The sequence below is a fragment of the Panthera leo genome, chromosome C1, assembly GCF_018350215.1.
Source record: "Panthera leo isolate Ple1 chromosome C1, P.leo_Ple1_pat1.1, whole genome shotgun sequence".
NCBI lineage: Eukaryota > Metazoa > Chordata > Mammalia > Carnivora > Felidae > Panthera > Panthera leo.
The window spans coordinates 3,749,090-3,769,722 of NC_056686.1; the positions used below are offsets into that span (position 1 = coordinate 3,749,090).

Genomic DNA, 20,633 nt, shown 5'->3' on the forward strand with positions numbered 1-20,633 from the left:
TGTGGGACGGCTGTCACAACCCCGGCTCCAGCCTTTCCGATGTCACCCTGCTCAAGGAAGGCCTCTGTGCACGTCCGCAAAACTCTGACAACACGCTTGAAGTTCAAAGAGCCTCCACAAGCTAGAATCTTCTGGAGTTGTTTCCATAAAGAAGCCTCAGACAGAAGCATGAGCTTCAGAGGGATGGGGCACGAGCCCAGAGGCATAGGGCACCGCACAGCTGCCCAGGCTGCTAATTGGCCGATGTCTGCGAGGCCCGGGGACAAGGAGTGTTTGCCTGCAGAAACATTTCTCCCGGGAGGGAGGACGGAGCCTCGGTGCCCAGACACGACTCCCACCGCAAGGAGGCAGAGTACAGCTGATGACGTCAGATTTCCAATGAAACACTCGTGCGGCTGGCTTCCCTGAATCCCACTGGCCGGGGCGGAACACCTGCAGGTGTGGGGTGTCCTGGCGATCTCTCTGGGAGTACCCCCTCCCCGCCTCCACTCTGCCCAGGGGAGGACAGGACAGAGTGGCTTCCCGGCTCCACTATGCCCTCCTCTGCCTCTGTTCTGCCAGAGGCTGCCGCTCTCAAGGGCGAGCCCGGCGCTGGGCACACGAGCACGCCCGTGACCACGGTGTGAGCAGGTCCTCAGCAGTGGTGACAAAAGTGACATTTTCATCTCCAGCTGCCTGACAGAGGGTCTCCCTCTCGACAGGTTCTGAGCTGAGGCTGGGGAGGAAACGCCTGTCCTTCAAGGTAGGTCACGTGGTCTCTGCCGGCCACCAATGGGGCCACCGCTGCAGCCGCCCCTGCAGACCCCGGGGATTAGCAGCTGGACCCTGCAAGCATAGCCGGGGACCCCAAAGATGTGGGGGTGACAGCAGACCACTCTCAGGAGGCCAGCGAGGACAAAGGCTCAATCTGGGTGTGGGGGAAAATGCTCGATTCAAAAATGACAGATCACCAGCTCTGGCCAAATCAAGGAGTGACTCACTCGGTGTGGTTTAGAGGCTGGCGATAAACGGTAAGCAGGGTCCTCCCCTCTGGGGACTTTCGTCCTTCTCGTTTGCAAATTCCTTGGTCGTCTTGAGCGTCTTCTGAGCATCCCAAACCAGACTGACCTTCCCCCCAGCCTTCCTGCGACAGGAGCCGCTCCTGGTCACCCGCCCTACTGCCCACGGGTGCTCACAGCTCCACAAGCAGCCCCGGCAGGCGTGAGTGACGCGTCCGCGGCCTCCCACGCCCCGTCAGGGAGACCACCGTCTGGGGCAGGTGCGGAGCCTCCTCTGACACAGCACCTCACTTCAGGCCTGGGGAGCGAGGGGTCAAGCCACCTGCCCACAGCAGGCAGAGAGACCAGTCCCGGAGCCCAGGCGCCTCCTGCCGGGTGCACGCCAAGTCACCGTGACACGCCGGACGGCAGGACTGCCTCCTCTGCAGCAGGCCCCTCACTCGTCCCGCCACTAAGGCGGCCGCTAAGGTGACAATCCCACCCGGGCCGGCCCTGTGTCCTGAGAACGCGCTTCTGGAGCCCCGAACGTTCTCCGTCTCTGCTCTGCTGGGAAGCTGACAACTTGCCCACAGGGGTCCACCCACCGCCCACCCTCTGTGACAGAAGCTGTGAGTCTCCTGCCAAACACTCCTCTCATCTCCCGGGGGTCTGTTTACCCCAGTGTCACAGGCTCGTGATGCTTGTCCCCAAGAACAGAACCTGGTGTCAACATCCCTTTGCTGGGATCGGCTGCTGACGCCTCAGGGCTGCTTTGTCCCCTCAAGTCCAAGAGGAACAGAAGTCGAGGCAAGACGGGCCCCCCGCTTGCTCTCCACCCATTCCTGAATCTCTCACCACCAGGCCAGGTCACCATGGCCGCTGCTGGTCGAACACCCCCACGAGGCAGAACCAGCAGTGTCCCCAAGAAGCCCCGGGGCCCCTAGGGGGACAGATGGGCAGGGACACACAGCCTGGCCAAGCAGGGCCAAGCTCCTGCTCCCAGGAGCACAAGCCCCAAGTCTGACCCTCAACGCCCTGGTGCCAGCCAGCCACAGGTGCCCGGTTTCTGCCGCCAGCTGGGGCTCCTGGCTCTCAGCGCGGTTTCTTCCTGGTGAGGAGGGCGGCGTGGGGCCAGAGGGTCTCGCGAGCTCCCCACCCCACCCCGAGGACCCGCTCTGTCAGTCACCTGGCAGTGGATTCACGCCACTCCTGAGGGAAGCTGGGAACCGTCTGTGACCCTCCCTGAAGCACAGGCCAGGCGGCCTTCACCGCAGTCTTGCTGAAACGCGCAGACTGGTGACAGCTCCACTGGGAGGAACGCACGGAAACCCGGGGAGCACACGCAGGGCGGGGTCTGGTGCAGCCACCTCGCGGGGGCGGCCGGCGTCCTTGGAGCCCTGCGTCTCAGGAGGAGCGACCACGGGTCACCAGAGCGTGCGGGCGGGACCAGCAGGACCACGTGATCACCTCTGGACGGACAAGGGGCTTCCCTGAGCTCCACCATTTCCTCTGACGGTATCTGTGCTCACATCGGTGATTCATTCGGAAGCGGGACAATAAACCGGGTAAGCTGAACGTACACGTGCTTCCTCAAGGCCCGGACGCAGCGAAGACACAGGCCTCCTCTGGGCACAGTCCGCGATCTCAAACTGCCGCGGGTTTTCTTTCCTTTCAGGGAGAATGGGTTAAGCTGCGGACCCACATGTTTGCTGTGGGGGCAGAAACGGCCTCCAGGCGGGCAGGGCTCCCGAGGCGGCGGCCGCAGAGCATGTCACTGCTGTCCGGCCCCAAGTCCAGGCTCTCTGTCAAAGCGCACACCACCTGGTCCTCCTTCGGCCCTGACAACCCGGGGATCCGCCCACGGGGCCGGGGATCGGGGCAGCCCCTCACTCTCCCGGGGCGCCCCCAGGAAGGGCTGCAGACACAAGTGATAACTGAGCTTCCCGATGAGCCACAGCCACACCGCACAGCCAGGATCGCTGGGACGGGACAGCATGGCTCTCGCGATTCCTACATGACCAACGATCACCGAGAGACACGGCAAACGAGGCCGCAGAGACCATCATGGAGCCCGTCGGAGCCGAGAGGCCGCCAGCAGGAGCACCACCCCCACCACGGGAAGGTTCACGGAAGGCCTGGGCGCGGAACGGGCCCCTTGTCCCGTGGCCTCGCGCTTCACCCCACGCGCTGGGAATGCAGAGCCACGGAGCACCACCCAGGAGAGGCCAAGCGGGCACTGTGACACCGGCAATGACCCCGCTCCCGTCCCCCGGAGGCTCACACGGCCCTCATCCGATCTGCAGGCCTGTGCCTGCAGCTCGGCGCAGAACAATCGGTTTTACAAAGAAACAAAAGCTACGACACTTCTTTTTTTTATCCGAAAAATGCAAAATTTACACAGGCAACCACAGCGCGGCCGCATGGACACAAGTGTGCTGCTCGGCATCTGTCCTTTGTCAGCCCCCCTCTGCGTCCTCGCCCCGGCCTCTCGGCAGCGTCTCCAGCTCTCTCCCCTCAGGCGCTATCGCTCTCTTGCAGGCAAAGTATGGAAATGACAATTTAAGATAACATATAATGGAGCTAATCTTTCTTCTGAAGATAAGATTTAAAACCCGGAGTCACTGCACATTTGTGGGCTGGTGAATAAATATAAAAATAACCAACGCAATCTCCGAACCAGAGTGCCTCTCGCAGCTCCCTCGCTCGTGTGAGCTTCTGAATGATGTCTGCTTCTCACATGAGGCTCATTTATTTCTCCAGAACCTAATTGAGTTTTGCTGTTTCCATATTGTCTGTTTTCAAGGCTGCCTCGGATCCTACATTTGTAAACAAGCAGGCAGAAACCTCCAACCTGACTTAATGAGCTGTGCCCTCCTCCTGCTGCGGCCGCCCCAGCCCGCCCGCCTCTGCACCGCCCGCACGGCCGGATGGGGCCCATGGGGCTCCAGGCTTTAAAGTCGGGCTGGGCTTTGAGGAATGGAAAATTCCCCAATAAAACGAGAGCGGTTTGAGTCTCATCTAGATAGACACGGCTCCAGAAACCTCAAATGGCTTGCTTCCATCCTGCTTGCCATTTCACCCCAAAAAACCCCAATCCTTCCACAGGCCCCTCAAGGAAGACTGCGTGGGCTTGCCCTCTGGCCCCACAGGCCTCACTCCGGCCCTCTTCCCTGCGGGGGGCACAGGTAGGCGTGCCCGGCCCAAGGTCCTGTCCATCAGGGCCTCGGTGGAGCCTCCCGAACGTCCAGGCGGGACCACCGTAGCCCCGCCCAGCACAGCCCAGTGCCCTGCTACCCACACGAGGACGGAGGAGCATCCGGGCTGTGCTCAGGGTCTCTGGGGAGCAACCCTCGGGACACCGTCAGAAGGAAGGACGGGGCGCTAGGCTCTAAAGAAGTGTGTTTCTCTGTTCCTTCATCCCCAAGCTGCATGGAGGTCGAGGAACACTTCTTGCCTCTCTTGTGATGAGGTAATTCTACGGGCTGATGCTCTAGATGAAAATGTCTCCTGAAACCAGGCATTTCATCTCTGTGACAGAGATGCCCCATAGACAGCACCAAGAAACAAAACGTGGGCAAGGCTGAGATGATCAGAAATCGGGAACACCAGGGGCGCCTGGGGGGGCTCAGTCGGTTGAGCGTCTGACTTCAGCTCAGGTCATGATCTCACGGTTCAGGAGTCTGAGCCCCGTGTCAGGCTCTCTGCTGTCAGCACAGAGCCCACTTTGGAACCTCTGTCCCCCTCTCTCTGCCCCTCCCCCGCTCACATATGTGCGCACGAACTCTCTCTTAAAAATAAATAAACGTTTAAAAAAATAGGTTTAAAAAAAAGAAATCAGGAACACCAAACAACTGGTGCCAGGACAGGCTCGGGGGTCAAGAGCAGACCTAGTGGTCAAGGACAGGCTCAGGGGTCAAGGACAGATGCCCAGTAATCAAGGACATATTCCCAGTGGTCAACGTCAGGCGTCCAGTGGTCAGGGACAGGTGCCCAGTGGTCAAGGACAGAAGTCCAGTGGTCAGGAACAGATGATCATGGTCAAGGGTAGATGCCCAGTGGTCAAGGACAGATGCTCATGGTCAGGGACAGATGTCCAGTGGTCAGGGACAGATGTCCAGTGGTCAGAGACAGATATCCAGTGGTCAGGGACAGATGTCCAGTGGTCAAGGATAGATGGTCAGTCGTCAAGGACAGATGCTCATGGTCAAGGACAGGTGCTCAGTGGTCAAGGACAGATACTCACGGTCAAGGACAGAGGCTCATGGTCAAGGACAGATGCTCATAGTCAAGGACAGGTGCTCAGTGGTCAAGGACAGATACGCACAGTCAAGGACAGAGGCTCATGGTCAGATGCTCAGTGAGTAGTCAAGGACAAATGCCCAGGGGTTGAGGGCAGACTCAGTGGTCAGACATGAGAGATTTTCTGAATTCCTACTGATTACGTGATGTCCACGATATGGCCACGAGGGAGCTCATGCGCCAGCTGGGAAAATGAGTGTCCACCCGAGAGACGGCACAAGGCCAGGCAAAGCTACGGGGCCTCTTACCTATGTTGGCCAGGGTCAGGTGTAGCCAGCCCTTCACCACCGCGTAGACGCCGATGGGCTGGATGCTGCCAAGCCTGGTCACGTCCCCACTCACCACCACGTCCTGTTCATATTCGGTCGCCACGACCTCGAGCTCGTGCGAGACCTGCACAGCCGGCCGCCCCTGGCGAAGGAGATGCTGCAGAGAAAGCGGCAGTCAGAGGGCGGCCAAGGCAGAGCTTACCTGCTGAAAACCTAAGTCCTCTCGGGTTTTCCCGCAAATTCTTTAATAAAGTGCACCCGGTTCACCAAGTAAACACCACGGATTCACAAACAGGCCCGGCAGCCACCCTCCTGGAGCCCCCCCTTCTGTGGGAAGAACGATGGAAAATGAGCAACGGAACAAGGCTGGGGACACAGAGCGGACCCCGCCCCCGGCGAGAGCTTCAGGAAGGAGGTGTAAACCAGGCAGGGAAGGCTGGAGGCACAGCAGGCCCAGAACGCAGAGTACAGACCCCCACACACACGCGGGGCTGGGAACATCGCACTTCAGCGTGGCTGGAAGACAGGTGGCGGGTGGGAGCAGGGTCACGGGGTGGCTGAGGCCCGACTGTGAGGGTCCACACCAGGACCTTCCTGACCCGGTTCCCTCTGCCAACCCAGCTCACCCCTCGGTGCTCTGCCTGAGCCCAAGCACCAGTGAGGCCCTCAGGGGGATGGTGGGACCACAGCCACCCCCAGGCCCAGCTGGGCCTCGGAGGCCGTGGTAAAGTCACCTGCCCTCTCAACTAGTGCTTCTCACACACAAACAGGCGCGTGGGACCAGACAAAGGTCCCGGCTTTTGGAATTCTTCTGCGTCTACGGCACCAGGCGTGACCGGCTCTGGGAGCAGAGGTGTCCAAAATGACCCCTCCTTAGTGGATCTGGCGGCTTCCAGGTGCTTCAGACCCTGCCTGTTTAGCAGCGCGGGTCCACAGAGCCCCACATAACCACACACACGTTCACAGCCAGGACCCCCCTGGAGAACGGCCAACCGATCTCCGTTGCAGGAACCACACCCTGCCACACCGGGAAGCAGAAGTGCCAAAAACCCAAAACAAAACAAAACAAAAAACAAGAGCTATCACTTCTCGCTCTGAGATTGGAAAGACAGTCTTTAAGCTAACACCCTTAAAGGTGGGTGTATGGGACGAGCAGGCACCCTCGTCCTCATCCAGGAGGAGCGGCCCCACCAGGCTCCCGGGCGGCACGCCCGGCTGGCTCTGCAGGCCGAGACTTTCGCACATGCGCACCTCTGACTCAGAAGCACGCTTCTGGCAAGTTCTCATCTGTGGACAGCCGAGCGTAAGGGCAAGGAGCACGAGTTCCGAGTCAGAACTGCGCGAAAAGCCTGGCGCTGCTCTCGTCGGTGTGGCCTGGGGCCTCGGTTTCTCAGCCGGACATGAGGATAACACAGCGTGAGCTCAGGGCCGGGCTGGGGACACAGTCAGTGAAGCACGGGAGCCACTGTCACCATCACCCTAACTACATGGTCGTATTCTCAGGAACTGAAGATGCTGCCTGCACTGTCGCTCGTTCGCTGGCTCGAAGGGACAGTCCCCGCCCGAGGCCAGCAGCAGGTGAGGGCAGCCACGCCCACGCCTTACAGAGCACCCCTCCCGCAGGCCCGGCTCCTAACTAGCTCAGCATCTCGGAATCCAGGGGATTCTCTCCTCTCGGCCACAACTTTTAAAGACTTTATTTTTAAAAAGTAAATTTTAACTTGAATTTACCCAAGTAAGAGTCAATAATCACGACAGCGTTTGTTTAAGAGGCTATTCCTAGAGGACAAGAGAAAATCACTTCCTCTCCAGGTGACGGCACCCAGGGACACAGGGCTCAGCTGGGGATGAGGTAGGAGCCACAGTGGGCCCCAAAGCCACAGGGGCTCCTCTCTGCCCCTCCAGCGCGGCCCCAGTACTGCCATGAGTATTCCTCCCCACATTCGTCCACTCCCTCCTTCTTCCTTCCCCATTCCCTCACCCCTCCCTCTTCCCTGCATTCATCTCTCCTCTCACCATTCCCTCCTCCCTCCATTCCTCATCCCTCCTCCCTCCGCTCCTTCCTCCCTCCTCCCCTACTCCCTCCTTCCCTCAAGCCTCCTCCTTTCCTCCCTCCTCCCCCAACTCCTCATCCCTCCTCCCTTCCCTTATCCCTCTACCCCCTGCTCCGTCCTCCCCCCACTCCATTCTCCCTCTTCCCCCACTCCCTCACCCCTCCTCTCTCCATCCATTCTCCACCCTTCTTCCCTCCCCCCTCACTCCGTCTTCCTCCTCCCCTCCGCCCACTCCCCTCTTCCCATTCCCTCCTCCCTTCCTCCACTCCCTCCTCCCTCCGTCCATTCCACCACCCTCTTCCCTCTTCCCTCACTCTGTCTTCCTCCTCCCCTCCTCCCATTTCTTCCTCCTTTCCTCCACTCCCTCCTCCCTCCATCCATTCCCTCACCCCTCTTCCCTCCTCCCTGTCTTCCTCCTCCCCTCCGCCCACTCCCCTCTTCCCATTCCCTTCTCCCTTCTTCCACTCCCTCCCCACTCCATCCATTCCCCCACCCCCTTCCCTCCTCCCTCACTCCCTCCTCCTCCCCTCTTCCCATTCCCTTCTCCCTTCCTCCACTCCCTCTCCACTCCATCCATTCCCCCACCCCCTTCCCCCCTCCCTCACTCCCTCCTCCTCCCCTCCTCCCATTCCTTCCTCCCTTCCTCCACTCCCTCCTCCCTCCATCCATTCCCCCACCCCTCTTCCCTCCTCCCTCACTCCGTCTTCCTCCTCCCCTCCTCCCACTCCCCCCCATTCCCTCCTCCCTTCCTTCACTCCCTCCTCCCTCCATCCATTCCCCCATCCCCTTCCCCCCTCCCTCACTCCCTCCTCCTCCCCTCCTCCCATTCCTTCCTCCCTTCCTCCACTCCCTCCTCCCTCCATCCATTCCCCCACCCCTCTTCCCTCCTCCCTCACTCCGTCCTCCTCCTCCCCTCCTCCCACTCCCTTCCTCCCCCATCCATCCCCTCACCCCTCTTCCCTCCTCCCCCTACTTCCTCATCCCTCCTCCCATCCTCATTCCTCATCCCTCCTCCCCCCTTCCCCCATCACTCCCTCCGTTTGCTCATTCTCAGCCACACAGCTCCATGCCTACTGTGGGTCACGACTGTGTGGAGATGGGGTAACCGTCCCAAGCCCACCCTCCAGGACATCACCAGCCAGTGTGGGAAACACACAGTGGCCACGATGATCCCTTGGGGCCGCACCGGACAATGACCCAGGAAGGCCCAAGGGACCGGAGTGAGGACCGAGTGAGGACCGAGAACATGAGCTGACACCTGCGAGTGCGCGCTGCGGGCGACCCTGTTCCCCTGGGGGCAGAGATGGACACCGAGGCGGGCGGAGGGGGGACGCAGCCCCGTCAGCCCTTAGGAGGAGGAAGGGGAGCGTGGCGTCAGGGGAGTCACGCGCATAGCCAGGGGCACCACGGGATGGCAGCCGTGAGCTCGTCGCAGTGAGGGCCACCCAGCAGCAAGGAGTGATGGGGCTGCTGCAGGGGCAGGGCTCACAGCGGGGGGTGGGGGAGGGGGGAAACCGAGGGCCCCCGAGGCTGAATCTGGAAGGAGGTCAGCTAGTGGGTGACTCTCAGAGCTGGGGGGTGGTGGGGGGGCTGCAGCTGTGGAGCCGTGTCCTCTCGCACCTCCGTGCCACCGCTGGGACGTCGTGTCCTCAGTCCCTGGCCCAAGAGCACAGTGCAACTACGCTGACCCTCTGGGGGCAACTCTGGGGAAGAGCCTTAAATTCACCCACGGACACAGGTCTTAGTATACGAGGAGGAGGGAAAGCTTAGAGACAGAATCAGGTTCCATTACAGTGAGGAAAGCACGACTCGAGTAACCGAGAGCAGGCACCAGGTGATCTTGGCACACTCCACTTGGTGCCCCAGCTCCTACCTCCGGGCTGAAGGGGGGACTCCCGCAGGCCCGGCCGCTGCCCCCGGGGAAGGCGCATCCTCACGTCGAGGGGGCGGGAGGTGACCTCACCAGGGGTCAGTTTTGGGGGGAGCGGACCGATGGCTGAGAAAATAGAACCTGGTATTGCACAGCTGAGACCCCGTGAAAACCTTCTCCTTGGGGCGGGACAGGATTTGTGAACAAAGAAGTCAGACCCCGGTCCCGCACCGGATGATGACCACTGAGCGGGCGGAGCCTCCCAGAAGGGCCACCCCACCCGGGCCGGGCTCGGCCAGCAGAGCACAGCCACCTTCATCGGGACGGCTGCAGATCCAACGAGGAGCAGAGAGTCTCCATCCCAGACGTCCACCTGGAGGGTCTGCGCGGCCAGGTAGTGGCTGAACCGACTCTGCTCTCCGGGCCTCAGGAATCCAGGCTCCGCCAGGAACTTGAGCTGAAAGCCAGGAGAGCCTGTGCAAAGAGGCCCCAAATGAGTCCACAGGTAATTAGAGCCATCTATCGTCTTCACACTTTGAAGAGATTTCTGCTCTGGTCACGATCACTAATTTCTGCTTCCGTCGTAACTACAGTTTAATAAACACATTAATCAAAAACGTCTTAAGATATCCAAATTTACAAAACAAAGAGTCGTGTCCAGAAGTCTGCGTTTCTTCCCAATACATACAATGAACTCCTCCCAAAACACGATTTAGGGTTTTCACCGAACCCTCGTGGAACAGTCCCTCCCGAACGGGGACAGGCGTCCCGGTGGGGCTGCCGGGGGAGGCCGTGATTCCGTGTGCAGAGTTTAAGGAGCATCGCAGTCTGCGTCTGCTGTCAGAGAGGGGCCGGCAGACGGCCGTGGGAGCTCGCGCTGAGGTCGAGCTGAGCACACGGGGCTCGCGAGGCCCAGCCTCCGCCCCAGCACGGGGCCTCCTCGGGGCTGTCCCGGCCGCCAGGCTTATTACTGACAAGGGAGCAGACGGCAGCCGGGACAGGACACAGCACTGGGGGCTGAGAGCGGTTGGGGGCGGAGGGCCTCGCACGGGCCCAAGGGATACAGAGCCGGGACCAGCTGCCAACGGCCTGGCACCGGCCACAGCGAGGGAGGTCACAGGGGTACCTCCTGGAGCAGGGGAGCAGTTAGGAGCCAGGACAAAGGCTCAGGGAGGGCCGGCCGTGACACCGTGCAGGCCAGTCCCGAGCATCACATCTCCAGTGACCAGACGAAGTCACAGGCTGAATGGAGGCCAAGGACACCCACCGCCCCTGCCCCAGTGCCACCAGCCAGCTGAGACATCCGGTGCTCTCTGGACACCCCTCCATAATGGGTGGCTCCTCAGAGGCATGGTGGACACTGGAACAAAGACCTGTGACCAGCCCAGCCCCAGCTCAAGGCACCGATGCCACAGCTCCACCTGCCAGGTGCACCTGCGCTGCGGAGAAGGAACAGCTCGGGCACCGGCTTCCACGCCGGTCCGGCTTCCGACTCAAAGAGGCAGAATAGATCTGAACCCTGTGGGCCAACTTCCCAAACGACACCCATAGACACCTGGCCTGGGGGCTCCATGCTCCACCCCAGGGTCCCCCAGGCCCAGACTCTCCACCCGGGTTCTACTTGCTCGCCAATGTCCCCACTGGACCCTCGACGCTCCTTCCCACCCTGGCTCCTTCCCAGCCTGCGAGGCTGGCTCCTTCCCCCTCCCCATCACTACCTCCTATCAGCTGCCCGGTCTTCTTGATGCAACATAATAACTGGGACCCCCTACCACGCACCAAACACCGCGTGGGGATCACACGGGAGAAGAGGACGAACGGGGCCCAGCCTGATGGAGCTCACGGTCTCAGGACAACACACTGAGCCCAGAGCTGATGGTGTGCTAAGCACCTGGGGGAGGCCTGTGGGGCTGTGGGGGCCCTCCTGGTCTGGGCCCAGCCTCAGGGCTCTCACGCGGGAGCCGCCCAGTCCCCCCGCGCCCCGCAGGCTTGGGTCCCTTCACTCTGTCCGGCTCAAACGACCGGCTCCTCGGCGGCCTCCCCTGAGGCCTCCGCTCCCTGTGGTCCATCCATCACTGCACAGCATCCACAAAGGGAGCCCTGTGCCATCTCCACCACCCTCAGAAGTCTGCGATGCTGCTGACCATCTACTCAACCAAGACAGACCCCAGGGGCAGTGGCACCTCCCCAGGGTCCGCTCAGGCTCCCAAGCTTACCTCCCTCTCCGCCCTCACAAACACGGAGCCCCAGCCCCCCACCCCCACCCCCGGGCTCCTTCCTGAGCCTCAGTCCAGCCACACCCCTGTGTCCAAGTCTGGAGGAGTCTCTTCCTCTGGCTGGACGGTCCTCAGCCTCTGCCCCTCCTTCCTGACTCACAGACACCCCTGCTCCGTGAAGGCATCCACAACTCCCACAGATGACAGGCACGTTCTAAGACTACAGTCTACAATCACCAATGAACACACGGAAGCTAGGAATATCTAGGCACCAAATGACAATGCAAAAATCTAGAGACGCAAGGAGAAACAGATAAAAACATAATAATAGTAGAGAACAACTAATCACTTTGTTTTCAAGTCAGGTCAAGCCCACAATAAATAAGGATATGAAAGACCAGACCAGCTAATCCCTGAGGTGGAGCGTGTGCATATACGTACGACACTGCTCCCCAACAACAGAATACATCTTTCGAATGTATTTGGGACGTTAATAAAAGTTAATTATGTGTTAGGCCACAAAGAAAACCTAACTATGCTCCAAAGGTAAAAATATTACAAATAATATTCTCTGATCACAATGCAACAAACCAGAAATTGGAAACAACTTTTAAAAACAAATTTACAACTTACTTTTAAATAATTCAATGTCAAAGGGGAAACAAAATTGAAATAGATTTTCTAGAAAAGAATGAAAATTCTACTTATCTGAATCACCAAAACATAATGCAGCAACCAAAGGAAAATTCATAGCCTTGAATACTCTGCATCCATAAAGACAGAATTAAAATAAATGAGTTAAATAACTCAAATTAGAAAAACAACAGTAAAGAACACCCGCCCCCCCCCCAAAAAAAGTAATAAAGATAAAGGCAAGATTTCGTTGGTTTGAAAACAAATAAACAGCGAAACCCACCATGAGGTACACTTCTGAGTCTTTGGAAAGACGGGTAAATAGAAATGAGCAAGTGAGGAAATGTCCCTGTGCCTGGCAAGTCTGCTCCTGCCCCACGAGGGCCATTCTCTTCATGTTAACCTATGGATTCCCCAGAACCCCTAAAAAGGGCCTAACAAGTTCATTTGGAAAACCAGCCCAGCCAGAATGTACAGAGAGGTGGGGGATGGGGAGGGGCAGGGCTGCTATAAATGCAAAGCACAGCCAAGTAGCACCTCTGACCAAATAGCATGCCTGCCTTTCCTGGTCAGATAATCTAATGCAGAGTCTCACAAACCACAGCCCACAGGCCGATCTAGCTGGGAGCTAAGAATGGCTTTCATCTTTTTAAAGAGTTGTTAAAAAAAAAAAAAGAAAAAAAGAAAAGAAAAGAAAAAAAAAAAAAAAGAAGATTCCAGAGGGAACATATGTAACCCAGAAAGTCTAAAATATTTACTATCTGGTCCTTAACAGAGATCAGTTTGCCAACCTCTGGTCCAATGGAGCAAAATATAAAATCCAGAAATAAACCCACTTGATAAAAAAATGTTGGTACGTGATAGGGGTGACCCTCAAGTCCCTGAAAAAAAAAAAAAAAAAGATGTCCTTTTTAATAAACAGCACTGGGTCAAAAGGAGAGACATTTGAAAAAAGATAACATTGGATCCCTATCTCCCATCACACAATAGAATAACCTGCAAATAAACCAGAAATCTCATGTGAAATATGAAACCTACAAACCCTCCAAGAAAACGTGTGCTTCTCTCTACGAGCTGGCGGGGAGGACGCCCTCGTATCCAGGACTCGGGAAAACTCAGAAGCAATACAAAGGAAGACTGGCACATTAGACGGGACGAAAACAAAACTTTACTTTGGAAAACCCGCCAGAAGCAAAGAAAAGACAAAGCAGGAGAACGTATCTGCAACTGACGTCACAGGCAACAGTTAATCCCCCTAATAAACAGAGTTCCCAAAACAGAGGACAGAACGGACAAAAACTCAGGGAGAGAAATGGAAAAAGATAGGAATAAAAGTTTGCAGACAAGGACAAATCTAAAAGACACTCCACTTCACTCGTTATAACAGAAATGCAAATTAAAACTTCACAAAGATCCATCTCACATGATCAGACTGTAGAACTCCCAAAGGTAAACAACCCATTTTGTGGGCAAGGCCCTGAGGAAAGAGGCAGCCCCAGGCACTGCCAGTGAATCACAGGAAGGTCATGGGCTAAGCCGGTGGGGGGTGGGGGGTGGGGGGGCGGGGAGCGTAGGTAACCCAGTGGGAGGGGCTAACCCGGTGGGGGGCGGGTGCTGGCACATCTGTAACCTGACAGCTTGCCAACGCACCCTAAACACACAGCGCCAGGCGCAGAGAACACGTTGACCCCGGTTACTAATTGCCACCTTCTCTGAAAGGGAAAGCCCTGGAACCAGCCCGAGTGTCCCTCAGCAGGAGACCAGGCCGAGTGAAGCACAGGGCATGCGCCCAGAGCAGTTCGATGCGGCGTGGAAACCAGCGCACAGGGGCTCCGTGTGGAGTCAGGTTCGGGGCGTAAGGTGAACTGAAAAAAGCAAGTGAGAAAGAGTGTTATTTGCTATGCTACCTGTTGAACAAAGAAACAAGGAGAAATAGAAATGTCGTTGCTTACTTTTTAAAACAAACAAAAACATCAGAAGGAGAAGCTGGAAACTAAAAGGCTGGTTACCTCTAGGAGGCTGAGTGGGGTGTGGATGGTCTGGAGAGGACAAGGGGTTTATATTTTGAGCCATGTAAATACTTCAACATAAAATTAAAAACAAATGGAAACCAATGAATCTGACTGAATATCAAATTGGCACCAGCTCCCCAGAATCGTCTCCAGGTCTGTCCTCAGCAGGACGTGGCCCAGGAAGGGAGAACGCCAGAAATCTGAGCCCTCCACTCGGTGTCTGTGCCCTTAGCATTAACAGTGGCAATGTAATTCTTCTTTTTTTTTTTTTAATGTTTATTATTTATTTTTTGAGAGAGAGAGAGAGAGAGAGAGAGAGAGAAGCAAAGAGAGAGGGGGACACAGAATCCGAAGCAGCCCCAGGCTCCTAGCTGTCAGCACAGAGCCCAACGCAGAGCTCAAATTCACGAACCATGAGATCATGACCTGAGCCGAAGTCAGACGCCCAACTGACTGAGCCACCCAGGTGCCCCAGTGGCAATATAATTCTGAAAACACATGATGGAAATTGTAAGGAAAAGTAAGTAAATACATTATCAGGAAACACGATTCCCAGTATAAAAAGATACAAATAAATTCCTTTGAGGAAAAAACTAAATCTCAATGAGGAATACCAGTGTGAACTCATGCTACGATATACTCTCCAGCTCTACCCAGGGAAAGGCTTAGAAGCAATGCGACCCAGAATCAAAAGCACCCCAGCCCTGGGTCTCTAAGCGTGTCCCACACAGGAGAAGCAGCTGGTCCAGGTCGGAGGCAGAGAAGGCACATGGGGAGCCCAGGACAGGGGGCCGTTCCAGAAAGCGAGGCTGCGTCAGGGCTCCTGGCCCACTGGGAGGTCTCCTACCGGCCAAACATAGGGAAGCCTGAGCATCAGAAAGTAGTAACGATTGGGGGTGCCTGGGTGGCTCAGGTGGTTAAGCCTCCAACTTTGGCTCAGGTCATGATCTGAGGGTCTGTGAGTTCGAGCCCCGAGTCGGGCTCTGTGCTGACAGCTCAGAGCCTGGAGCCTGCTTCGGATTCTGTGTCTCCCTCTCTCTGCCCCTCCCCCACTCACATCCTGCCTCTCTCACTCTCAAAAATAAACAACAACAACAACAAAAAAGTAGTAACGATGAATTTAACACACTGAATAAACATCAGAGTGATGTTCTAAAAACAAAACAAGAACACGGACAGGACATATATCAGTCGTGGACTGTCCCTACTGGAGTAGCTGTTACAACTTCTTACCCTGCAAACTGGAAATTCAAGGGAAAGTATCAAGCTTTTATTCTGTTTTGGAGGATGTATATGTAGTTCACCCTCGGTTGATAAGGAAAAATTTTTTGTTAATAGAAGAATGTCAGTTAATGGAGGGAAACCAAATGATAAAATTAGAAAAACCACCATTTACAAAATTCCAACTCAAGTTTATTTATTTATTTTTGAGAGAGAGTGAGCGAGAATGCACGAGCAGAGAAGAGGCGGAGACAGAAAGAGAGTCCCAAGCAGGCTCCACGCTGTCAGCGTGGAGCCCAATTTGGGGCTCGATCGCATGAACCATGACATCATGACCTGAGCGGAAACCAAGAGTCGGGACGCTTAACTCAGTGAGCCACCAGGCGCCCCGACAAAATTCCAGTTAAAGACTTGACCCAGGCAAAGCTCCACCAAGGATGTTAGAAGAGTGGGTGGAAGTTGTTGTGTGGATATTCACGTGGAGCCCAAGAATGGCCTGAGAACTCCGCGCTGAGTGCCAAGGGGAGCCACCTCCCTTCCCCCAGAGGCGCGTGGGGCGGTGCCTCACCCAAGGGACCAAACCAGCACCCTCACCATGAGCCCTGACCTCGACACTGCAGACGGGATGTCACATGAGGCACGTGGAACGCTGGTGCCACGTCCAGACCCTGACGGAGCGCGTAAGCCCTGACCCTCCGTGCGCGAGACCTACCGAGGGCCAGGGTCAGTAACGATGTGCGGAAACCATCACATGCACGCAGGATGAGGGACGCTCTCCAGGACCACTCGCCTGGGCCCTTCAAACAGCCACTGTCGCTGGAAAGAGAAGGCAGGGGACTATTCCAGAGGAAAGGACGTTAAGGAGGTAACCCCCAATACCACACAGGTCCCAGACTGCGTGTCACAGAGAAAAAGCAGCCACAACAAACGTTATGAGGGAAAACGGGGATGGGGCAGTGAGACTCCTGTCCATTCCAGGACAACGGTGGAACCATTTCTCAGTAAAGCCTGACACTGTGTTTAGAGGTGAAGTGTCACCTCCCCTGATGCTGGCTTTCAAATGATCGAGGGAAACAGATAAACAGCGAACGCAAGCGTGTGACAGTACACAGACACGGTTTTGGTAGGTGGGGACGTGAGATTGTACGTGGAGAAGGCACAGGACACAGGACAGCCACCAAGGAAGAGGCAGCACCCAATGGGCCCAGAGCGGGGCTGGCAAACGCCAGCACGAGAGTTCTCCAGACCAGGGGGCTCCCGGCTGACCCAGAGCTCAAGGACTCCAGCTCCCGTGCTAAGAAAGGTCCCACTGGCCTAGACATTGGGAGGAATGTGTTAGAGACGCCCAACTCCAGGCCAGAAAGCAAAGGAAATAAAGGGAAGAAGGTGTCGCATGTGTGCGGGAGGATAGGACCACAAACGGCTGAGCCCTCCTGAAAAGAACAGGGACAGCAGTCGGCAAGGGAGCTCTGTCCTGAGGAAAGGAGGCAACAAAACACAATTCCCCTCACGAGCCGGAACACTGAGAAACAGGAGCCTGGGGCAGAGGCAGCCACCAGGTCCAGGGCCGTGGGTTCCGGAAACTTCTGTCCGGGAGGCTGCCACGTCTCCCGCTGGATCAAATCTACTCTAATGGATGGGCATTGGGGAAAACTGCTTGGCAAATCGACTAAAGATGACCACGTGTGCCCTAGAGCAGTTTCACTCGTGGGTGCACACCCAACACCAGTGCACGCGCATACATATGCACCCAAAGAAGGCGCAAAAGCCGGAAACGAGTCACATGTCTGTGGGCAACCGAATGGATAAATGGCGTGGAAGACTCAGAGGAAGAACTTCCATACAGCCAAGATAAAGGCCGAACCGCCACTCCACGCGGCAACCTGGATGGACCTCGCGGACACGTCGAGCAGAAGTGAGACTCAGAAGGGCACGCACAACGTGATCCTGCGCCAGTCCAAAACCACAGTGCACTGGTCTACAGTGACAGACTCTGAGGGGCGTTCACCCCTGGGGAAGCCAAGGATGGGGGGGCGGGGGAGGCCCAGGTACCGGTCTGCAGTCCTATCGGGGTGGCTGGGCTCGTGGTCACACAGCGGTGTTCACTTTGTGAACACTACAACGTTTATAAACATTAACTCAAAACGGATCACAGACCTAAACTTGAAACACAAAACTCTGGTACCCGGGAAGACAGGGGACACAAATCCAGGTGACCTTGGGTGTGGTGACAGGTTTTTCGCTCTAATACCAAAGACACAAGGCACCCATGACAGAAATAACTGATAAACCGGACTCCATTCAAATCAAAAACATCTGCCTTCCCAAAGACACTGGTGAGACCACGAACAAGGGTAGCCGCAGGCGCAGAGAAAACATCTGCAAAACACACATCTGATGACGGTCTTTTGTGCAAAATAAACAAGGAACTCTTAAAACACAACAATAAGAAAACCTAGTCTACAAATACACAAAAGGAACGGGCAGACACCTCCCCAGAGAGACGGGCACGTGGCAAGTCACTCTTGGCGGACAGGCTCCCCATCGCACGCCATCGGGGAAACGCAAGCCAACCGGCAGCGAGATACCACCATGTATGTGTGAGAACGGCTAAAACCCACAACACCGACAACGCCAATGCCGAGAGGGTGTGGAGCAGGCCCGCACTCGTGGCTGGCGGGAACGCCACACGGTGCAGCCACTCGGAAAGACAGTCCTTCAACAGCAAACATACCCTTACCTTGCGACCCAGCAAACGTGCTCCCAGGTGTCACCCAAGAGCGCTGAAAATTTATGTCCACACAGAATCTGAGCGAAGATGTCTATAACTGCTTTATTCGTAAAGGCAAAAACTGGAAGCCGTCAACATGCCCTTCAGTAGGGGAACAGAGAAATACACGGTGGTCCCTCCAGACGATGGAACGGGACGCAGCGTCAAAAAAAAATGAGCTACCAAGCCCCAAGAAGTGATGGAGGAATCTTAAATGCATACTACTAAGTGCAAGAAGCCAGTCCGAGAAGGCTACGTCCTACACAATTCCAAGCATACTACACCCTGGAAACGGGAGACCATGGGGACAGGAGAAAGATCAGTGGTGGGGAGGGGGGAGGGGGGCGGAGAGAGGGAGGGTTGAAGACGTGGAGCACAGGGCGTATGTGAGGGGTGAAGTTATTCTGCACGATACTGTATGGGGATCTAGATGTTCTGTGTTTGTCAAAACCCACAGAATGTACACCACCAGGAGCAAGCCTTCGTGCCAACTCTGAGCTTTAGTTAACAACAAAGCGTCAACACTCGTCCATCGACTGTGACAAACGTCCACACCTGATACGAAAGGCTGCTAACTGGGGAGACTCTGGGAGCGGCGGGTATTTGGGAACTCTGGACGACCAGCTCAGTTCCTCCATAAAACTAAAACTTCTCTAAAAAATAAAACCTATTAATTTTCAAAGGCTGGTGCAACTGAACGCTTTGTTTACACACATGTTCTATCTCAACAACAGAAGAAAACATATCCTAAGTGAGGCTCAAGAGAGGCTAGGTGCTAGACTGCAAGGACCCCAAGCTGGGCCACGAGGAAGGACCCCAAGCTGAGCCACGAGGACCCCAAGCTGGGCCGCAAGGAAGGACCCCAAGCTGGGCCACGAGGAAGGACCCCAAGCTGGAGCTGCTGGAGGGAGCCCAGACCCGCCCAGGCAGGGGCAACATTGGCTAAGTCAGCTGGGTAAGACACAGAAAGGAGCTTTTTTTTTCGGACTTGAACTTAAGAAATCTGGACTTTGAATTCTAATTCATAATGACAAATTTTGATTTTGGAGCTTAACTTCTTTGGACCTCAACTTGCAAGGAAATTTCTTTTTTTTTTTTAAGTTTTATGTTATTTTGTGGGTGAAACAGCACAATACGGGAGGGGCAGAGAGAGAAGGAGACAGACAGAATCCCAAGCAGGCTCTGCACCATCAGAGCAGGGCCCGATGGGGGCCCAAACTCATGAACTGTGAGGTAATGACCTGAGCCAAAACCAAAAGTTGGACACTTACCCGACTGAGCCACCCAGGCACCCCAGGAAATTTAATTTTTGAACTAATTTCTCTCTGAGAAATTCATACGGTAAAGGAGTTTATATTCAAATCAGGCCTTCTGTACGGAATCGCCTAAACACTATCCCTTTAACCTCACCGCAGAACCTCCGAGAGCTGCCCTAGATAACGTGGCCAGATGGGGCTCAAAACAGGAAATGGAAGAGGAGACACGTTCTCGGCAACAGGTGCATGGGAGCCTTGAAATCAATGCACTATTGTGATCCATCTCAGAGCCTTCTGGGGACATGAGCTCAACTGTCCGCCAACTGTCCACCGATGGGAGGATGGGCAAAGAGAAGGCAGTCGGTTCGGGAGAAGTGGTCCCAAGAAGGCTGGGAAACCCAGGGAGCTGAGAGAACAAAACCTGGGAATGTGGCAAAGGTCCTTTCCTGGCCACATGCTTCCAAGCAGAGGGACCTTCTGCGCCCACCCTCTGCCCAGTGCAGGCTCCTCCCCAGGCCAAGGACAGCTCATCAGCCGGAGGGTTTTGGAGAAGGAGCAGACCTGAGCTGCACCCCCCTTCCCCTCTGTCTTTTCAGACTTGCCTGCAGGGAGAGAGGATGCCAGGGGCCTCAGACAAGCAGGGGGCGAGGGCTCTGCCCTGGGGTCCGCGGCTGGCGGCAGCTGTGCAGCTACCTCTGCCGGCAGCAAAGCCCATCGGATGGAGAGGACCACCAGCAAGACGCCCGGCTCTCGGACCCACCAACGCCTGTAACAGCTCTGACCCTTGAGACCGATTCTGACCTTGTGACCTCTCCCCACCCCCGGCCCAGCAACTTGGCTGACCCTGTCTGCTGTTTTCTAAGCATTTATGCTTAGTTTCAAATTTCTCTCCCTCCACTTTTATTGGATTTATTCTGGTTTTTCCCCAAACTTCATGAGTTGAACAATTAGATCAGCATTTTAAAAAATGCTTTCTTCTTTCCCAATGCAAGCATTTAAAGCTGTAAATTTCCCCTGGGGCACCTGGGTGACTCAGTTGGTTAAGCATCCAACTTT

At 56.0% G+C, this 20,633-nt stretch overlaps 1 protein-coding gene across 1 annotated transcript in view; it reads right to left on the bottom strand.

Annotated features, from left to right (window-relative positions):
* Nucleotides 1-20,633, bottom strand: part of NPHP4 (nephrocystin 4) — a 110,415-nt gene that overhangs the window by 16,606 nt on the left and 73,176 nt on the right. Inside the window, exons 18-19 of the mRNA XM_042953308.1 lie at nt 9,783-9,943; nt 5,525-5,702 (exon numbers count right to left, since the gene is read on the bottom strand). Coding sequence (XP_042809242.1) covers nt 5,525-5,702; nt 9,783-9,943 — 339 coding nt within the window. The remainder of the gene's footprint in view (nt 1-5,524; nt 5,703-9,782; nt 9,944-20,633) is intronic.